Source organism: Arachis ipaensis, chromosome B07 (genome assembly GCF_000816755.2).
Source record: "Arachis ipaensis cultivar K30076 chromosome B07, Araip1.1, whole genome shotgun sequence".
Classification (NCBI taxonomy): domain Eukaryota; kingdom Viridiplantae; phylum Streptophyta; class Magnoliopsida; order Fabales; family Fabaceae; genus Arachis; species Arachis ipaensis.
In genome coordinates, this window is record NC_029791.2 from 58,581,025 (window position 1) to 58,588,955 (window position 7,931).

At 37.8% G+C, this 7,931-nt stretch overlaps 1 protein-coding gene across 3 annotated transcripts; it reads right to left on the reverse strand.

The window, feature by feature from the left end:
- LOC107609515 (V-type proton ATPase 16 kDa proteolipid subunit) lies at nucleotides 4,204-7,671 on the reverse strand. Of its 3 annotated transcripts, none has more exons than XM_016311508.1 (3): nucleotides 7,404-7,671; nucleotides 6,967-7,252; nucleotides 4,204-4,570 (listed from the first exon to the last, which is right to left on the reverse strand). In XM_016311508.1, the coding sequence occupies exons 1-3, from the start codon at nucleotides 7,477-7,479 to the stop codon at nucleotides 4,438-4,440; spliced, it is 495 nt and encodes a 164-aa protein (XP_016166994.1). In that variant the 5' UTR covers nucleotides 7,480-7,671; the 3' UTR covers nucleotides 4,204-4,437. The 3 variants fall into 3 exon arrangements, with proteins under 3 accessions (XP_016166994.1, XP_020961566.1, XP_016166995.1); XM_021105907.1 differs by having other exon boundaries at nucleotides 4,204-4,687; XM_016311509.2 differs by lacking the exon at nucleotides 4,204-4,570 and adding an exon at nucleotides 5,144-5,357.

Genomic DNA, 7,931 nt, shown 5'->3' on the forward strand with positions numbered 1-7,931 from the left:
GGTGAATAGGAAGGTTCATTATTTTGGAGAGAGGGTTCATAGTAGGAAGGTGGTTCATGGTAGTAATCTTGATAGGGTTGTGGTGATTCTAAAGGTTCCTGCTCATAATGATCACAAGGATGTGGTATGGGTGATTGGTTATATGATGGATAAGGGTCACATAAAGGTACTTGGTAGAAAGGGGCTTGTGAGTATGGTTGAGCATCATGTTGAGGATAAGATTCATAGGCATATGGTGGTGGTTGATTGTCATAAAAGGAGTCACCATAGCCATTGAATTGACATGCATTACGATGAGAATTATACCTATAAGTGTCCGGAGGTTGATGCCAATAAGAGTGATCAATTCCTTGAGGCTCCTCCCATCTTGGAGTGTTCCATCCTTGGTACATGTTAGCATTGAAGTTCACATTCCCTACAACACAATTAGAGCCAAACTCATAGCCAAAGTGAGAATTCATTATGGAAAAAAAAAATAAAACTAACAAAATCTAGTAAACAAGCAAAAGACAAACTATTTACACTATTCACATATGTACAATAACCAATAACATAACACCATTGCAAATCCCCGGCAACGGCGCCATTTTGATGATTGGGATTTTTGACGGTTTAGAATTTCACAAATGAAATCTCGTTGAAGTATAGTCTCTACACCAACAATAATCCTTTCATGCAAAAATTTGTTTGTCACAAGTACAAACCCCTAAAATCTATAAACCGAAGTATTTAAACCTCGGGTCGTCTCTCAAAGGACTTGCAGGGTAGTGTTCTTGTTATTGGTTATGGACTTGTTTATTTTGGTGCGCGTGCGTGCCCCTATGCGCGATGCAACTATGGAAAATCTTATATCGTTTCGAAGCCTCGGATGTTAGCTTTCCAACCCAACTAGAATCGCATCATTTGGACCTATGTAGCTCAAGTTATGGTCAATTAAGTGCGAAGAGGTCAAGCTTGACAGCTTTTTGGTTCCATCATTTCTTCATGAGTTCTCAAACTTTACATGCTTTTTCTTCATTCCCTTAATCCAATCTTTGCCTCCTAAATCTGAAATCACTTAACAAACATATCAAGGCATCTAATAGAATCAAGGTGAATTAAATTTAGCTATTTTAAGTCCTAAAAAACATGTTTTCACTCTTAAAACCATGCTATTTCATTGAATAAATGTGGGTAAAAGTTGATAAAATCCCCAAAAATCAATACAAGATAAACCCTACAAATGGGGTTTATCAGCCCTACAACTCCCATAAAATTGATGACCGATCTAAACCTTGTGTATTTCTTGGTTATGGAGTGCAACACAAAAGCTACAAATGTTTGACTGCCGCATGAAAAATTATCCTCAGCACTCATGTCTTTTTTATGAAACAAAGTTTCCCTTCAAGACTGGTTTTGCTCATCCGACGACGTCTCCCTCTCCTCTAGCTCCCTTTCAGAAAATTCTCCTCTTCCTATTATTTCTAGTAACCCTATGTCATAACCCCAAATTGCTTTACCAGACACAACTAACTCCTTCACTATCACGCCTTCATCAATCAACTCTAACAATCTATCACCACTTGCACCTATCCCTGCCCCTTCTTAGCAACCTATTCAGGCCTCTCCTGCACCTCCTCAACCCCGACATTCCATGGTCACATGGTCGAAGAATGGTATTTTTTAAAACCAAAATATATCAAGCTCAGCTCACCCCTTTTTTGGAGCCAAAGAATTACAAAGAGTCTCTCACCATACCTCATTGGAAGCAAGCAATGGATGAAGAATATGGAGTTCTTATGCGAACCAGAACCTAGAGTTTAGTACCGCTACTAGAGAGAAGAGAACCGATTGGGTGTCGATGGGTGTTTCGAGTTAAGTACAACTCGGATGGCTCTTTACAGAAGTACAAAGCCCACTCAATTGCTTAGGGCTTTAGCCAGCGACCTGGGTGGATTTCAAAGAGACTTTTAGGCCTATCATTCGTCCCACATCAATTCGAATGGTGTTATCTCTTGCTGTCTCCAAAGGGTGGAATATTCGGCAGTTGGATGTGAACAACACCTTCCTTAATGGTGATCTCTTTGAGGAAGTTTATATGAAACAACCCACTAGTTACGAAGAAAATTTGACTTTAGTTTGCAAACTATCCGAGTCCCTATATAGACTCAAACAAGCTCCTCAAGTTTGGTACACAAAGGTCTCTGGGGTACTGCAACAGCATGTGTTTACTACCACAAAGGCTGACACATCCCTGTTTACAAAACTCTTTACTGGACATTTGACTTATGTGCTCATTTATGTTGATGACATCATTGTTACTAGCAGCTCAAATCAGTGTATCGCTGAGGTAATTACTCAACTCAGCTTTCATTTTTCCTTGAAAGACATGGAAAACCTGCATTATTTTCTTGGACTAGAAGTAGCACACACTACTTATGGAAATCTTCTATTATCTCAAACTAAATATGTCAATGACATCTTAAGGAAAGCCAATATGGTTGGCTGCAAGCCATATGCAACTCCAATCCCTTCCTCTCTGAAACTTAGCAAAACTGGCAATCCTCCCTTCGGTGATCCAGCCCTGTATCGTGCAGTTGTTGGGAGTCTTCAGTTCCTCACAATCTGAAGCACACTGGAAGGTGGTTAAGGGCATTTTGTGGTACATCAATAGCATTGCTAGCTTTGGTTTGTGGATTCAACCAGCTAAAGAGCTCACTCTCACAGTTTATACCGATTCTGATTGGGGGTCTGATCCAGATGATCAGAAATCAACCAACGATTACTGTGTGTTTCTGGGATCCAATTTAATTTTCTAGTCTTCAAAGAAACAGCATGTAGTCTCTCGATCGAGCACAGAGGCCGAATATCAGGGTGTGGCTGATACAGTTACAGAAGTAGTCTCCATTCAAAATTTGCTGCATGTTATTCATGCCCCAGTGACCAAATCGCCTGTGATTTACTGTAATATTCTCAGTGCGGTTATATTAGCTGTGAATCCAGTTTTGCACTCCAAATATAATCATGTTGAGTTAGACATTCATTTTGCTAGGGATGATGTCATGAAAGGTCGAATTCAGGTTGTTCATGTCCTTGATGTGTAGCAGATTGCAGATATTTTCACAAAACCTATTTCCTCTTCCTTGTTCAGTGAATTTTGAAGCAAACTCAGAATTGTTGACAAAACAGCCCTTCGTTGAGGGAGAATATAATGAAGGAGATAAAGGAAGTTAGCTTATTGTTAGGATTACTAATAGTTTGTTAGTGAGTTTATTATGTCCTAGTCAGCATTCCCTGTAACTATATATTATAAGATACACATGTAATTACCCTAATTAAGTTTGTTAACAATTCATTCCTAACACACTTCCAGAATCTTACTCTTTTCCTATTCTCTCTATCTCTCTCTGGCCTGATACCTATAACCTTAAAAATGGGGTGCAGTTAGACATGAGATTTTTTCCCCGATAGCATGGAGCTTTGATTTTGAAATTAGGAGAAATGATAAGGTTTACAATTGATGAGAAGTCAATTTTTTGTTTGTCACAACAGGAGAAAAAGGAGGTGATGGTGGTGCTTTGTGTGAGAATGAGGTCGGTGCCTTCCGGAAAGAAGATGATTGTACGCTCACACACTGTGACTTCCGGTGTCGCAATTGCAGGCAGATGCTGATTTTGGAAGACATGGCAGTGGACAATGACTAGAGATAATCTTAGAATTGGTCGACATCCACTTGTTTCTGCAACACTAACCTTGAAATCTACTTTGAGATAGTGATAAAGAGAAACTGAAAATTTGGTTTAAAATTGAAAACTATAGATTTCTTATTACGCAAAAAAAATCGACATCATAGTTAACTTTTAATCTAAAATATATGTTAAGATAAAAATATGCATTAGGAAGCAACCAATGGATTTGAACCCCTTGTCCCCTTGCATATGTGCTGTGATGATTGCACACGACTCCCTGTGCATCTCTTTTCATTCATTTATTATTTGATTTTCTTTTTCCAAATTAGATAGCAAAATGAATTCCCGCCCATCCCATAACAAAACCTCTATAAAAGCTTCTCTCTCCACCAGTCCACCCACAACTCACTTGTGGGGCTTGTGTGAACATGAAAATGGTTTGCCGCCTAGACACAAACGACGGACACGTGGCTTTGTCATGGCTTTGCTATAGCTTGACTATATTTTAGATTTTAGAAGATAGTGAACCAATGACTTGCAAAATAAAAAATAAAGTATCATATCATTAATTAAGCAAACATCCAAATGAATCATCCGCAGGAGAATACATCATCACAAAACTAATACTTCTGATACAATATTTGGGGTTCTAAATAAAATGAAATAATAGAACTCTACTCAAATGAAACTGTTCCAATCCAAAAAAGAAGCCAGACTCTCAAATTTTAAGTGACTACTAGCAGCTATGACTAATTTGGCTTATGATGTTTCACTCAGCACGGGATTGGCCTGCTCTGGATGAGAGGATGATACCGACGATAAGGCCATAGAGAGCAAGAGCTTCAGCAAAAATCAATATCAGAATCATTCCGACAAACAACTTCGGCTGCTGAGCATTAGCCCTGAAAAAGTCGGAGTAACCTTAGTCGGCGTCAAAGGATTCTCTAATATATTTGCATATATATTCATGCACAACTCTGTTAGGTAACCAAACGGGTGGTGTAGCCAATTGCAGCCAACTAGTGAAAAAAAGAAATCTATTAAGGGAAAAAAAATAGCACCACAACTCAGGAGTCACCCTAATTTCACCAAGTATAAAAAACATCCACAAAAAACAAAAACAAACGTCTGAAACGTAACAAAAAGAAATATCCAAAATCATTCTAAAAAATTACCAAAAACTCTTTCAACAATTATGGTAAAGAAGAACGCATCATTTTCGAATATAGAAACATCCAAAATCTAACAAAAAAGAGATATCTAAATTCATTTTAAAAAATCCAAAACCTAACAAAATGCGACATCCAACATTATTGGAAAAAGAAAATCTGAAAACTAAGAAAAGAAACATCTAAAACTATTTAAAAAATATCCAAAACCTAAAAAGAAGAAACATCCTAAACATATAAAACAGATACATTCAAAAACTACAGAAAAGAAACATCCCAAACAAGAAAAAAGAATCATACAAAACCTACAAGAAGAAGAACGCGGCGAGAGGTGTTGGGTCCGGTGGAGCGGCGAGAGGTGTTGCACGGAGAGGTCCGGTGTTGCAGCGATCAGGGTTCGATGGAGNGGGCCCTGGAGGGGAATTGCAGTGGGAGATCACGGCATCGCAAGGAGAGGAATTGGAGGGGGAGGTCACGCTAGGGGGTTGAGGTTGGATGGCACATGTTTCTGAACCTAATCCAAGTTTTTTAGAATTTCAAAATTAGATGTTTTGAAAAGTTGTTCAAGTTTGTTGCACATAGAATTGGTTACCTATACTTTCTCATTCATGTATGCTATGGTAAGTTTAACAAACAAGCAGCATGCAATGGAGACTTGCACACATTGGGATTATGAAAGAAAAAAAAGGACAGGACTCAATAAGTTAAGAAGCTATACGTGGGCACATCAATATTTGCCATTCAAATGACAACCATTGGATAAACCAGTGAAATGATGCAACAATATTCATCTAGCTATACTAAGCTCATTGGACTAACAAAAGTTCACCTTTTCTGCCTTACTAATATTGACAGAAACAAGACCCAAGAAATTTCTTAAAATCAAGAACTTCTACAACAGCACTGGAAGCAATTCATCGAAAAGAAAATATGCAAAAAAAGCTTTAAAGAACAAAATAAAGACAACATATGATCATCAGACATTTGATATAAATAAAAATATGAACAGGAAAATTCACAGCATAATACAGCATGAACGTCCACATGAAACATTCAAGCGTATGTTATGCTTATTTAGACAACATTAGCATTCAGCAATCACTGGATAACCAAAGTAATGCTCAAGAGTAAGCATGTACAGAAATGACTTTTCACAATCCATACAAGCTTAGAGAAATATATAAGATACCGTAACTCAATGATGAAAAATACACAAAAAGTTTGTCACTTTAAAACATGCTTTAAAACATTTTAGATTAAAACCTGACAAACTTTCAGTTCATTCGTTGTCTTTACCATAACCATAACAGCAAAGAGCCAAACACTTTCAGACAAGCAATATGGAGTTAAAAGAGTTGGACTAGTAAAATAGATTACTGTTTAATTCTTGATATCATGGTAAGAGAAGGGACTGATTACATGTATTTGTGTGAATGACCCAAAATAAGAAGATTTAAGGCATCTAACAAGAAGAAAAGCCATCAATATTAGTTATATATGCTAGCGCCAGGCATGAAAGCTGCATTTCTATTAATAATTTTTTCACTTGGTTTTAATGTTTCTATTAAGAATAATATCTCAAATCAGTCCCGAAAGAATTTTTAGTCAGTCCTAAACAAATTTTAGTCACTAAATCAATCCTTAACATTTTATTTTGTTAGACATATCAAACCTCATGTCAAAATTTGGTAAAAAATTAGACATATCTATCTCTGTCATTATTTAATAAAAGACAAAAGTCACTGGAATAGAAGTTTGGGGTTGATTTGGTGATTAAAATTAGTTGACCACTAAAGTGTCCGACTAAAAGTTTGAGAGACTGATCTTTGGGGTATTACTCTGTTTTTTAACTGCCTTCACCAATTCTTAACTTCCCTCCACATATTCATGGCATCATGGGTTTTATTTTTTCCTTCTGGCTAATGCTGCTATTGGCGATTTAAGAAATAAGAAAATTGGACACCAAAGGTAGTTAAAGTGGTCAATCCCCTAACAGATTCAATATTTATTTTACTATTTAATTTCTTAGTCCAATAAAAGAAAACGTTGTATTGAAGCAGAGTTCGCAGCACAGGCATCAAAACAAATAAGCAACAAAAGGGGATTGTGAAGAAAAAGAGCAAGAATACCTGACGCCAGCATCACCAACAATTCCGATGGCCATGCCAGCGGAGAGACCGGCGAGGCCACAAGCGAGGCCGGAGGACAGGTGGGCGTAACCGTCGAAGAGATAGTAAGACTTAGCCTTAGGGTTAATGCCAGTGCTGATGATAACGGCAATGATGAGGCCATAAATACCAAGCACGCCAGCCATCACAACTGGCACTATCGACTTCATCACAAGCTCAGGCCTCATCACTCCCATCGACGCCACTCCCACTCCACTCTTCGCCGTTCCGTACGCCGCTCCCATACCTGCCAACCCATCCCCACCCAACAATAAATAAATAAAATCATCTCTCGTTTCATTTTTAGTAATAATAATAACAATAATTAGAAAGAAATTCAAGACGATGTTCGTGTATTTTTCATTTTTGAGCGATAAAAGAGAAAGAGAGATACTGACAGGAGAAGACGAGGGCAGCAGCAGCACCGAGGAAGCCGAAGAAAGGAGCAGTTTCGTCGCCGCTGAAGCCTGCCATCTTTGATTTCGATCACTTACTTACAGTGGCACCCGTCTTGTCTTCTCTTTTGGTTTTGAAAGATGAGATGGGAATGATTGTAGTGGATGATGTTAGAGTGCTAAGAAGTAAGAACATAATCTCGGTGGTGTCTGGAGAGATGGAGAGATCAGATCTAAAACTAAATTATTGGCATTGAAGTGTGAAAATGTTATTTTTTTGAGAAAATAACAATTAGGTCCGTCCTTTTTTTTTATGCGGATATTTTTGTTTTTGCGGAATGGAAAATATATTCATGTTTTTGACCCCTCTAAAATGTGGATAAATTTATTCTTCCATTGAATTTAATCCGTTGGACTCGACGAAAAATTCTGACATGGTAAACGTGGAACTGACCTATTCGTTACGGGATGACACGTGGCTTTAAACTTTTGGAAACAAAGACATATTAGTCCCTACGCACCAATACGACG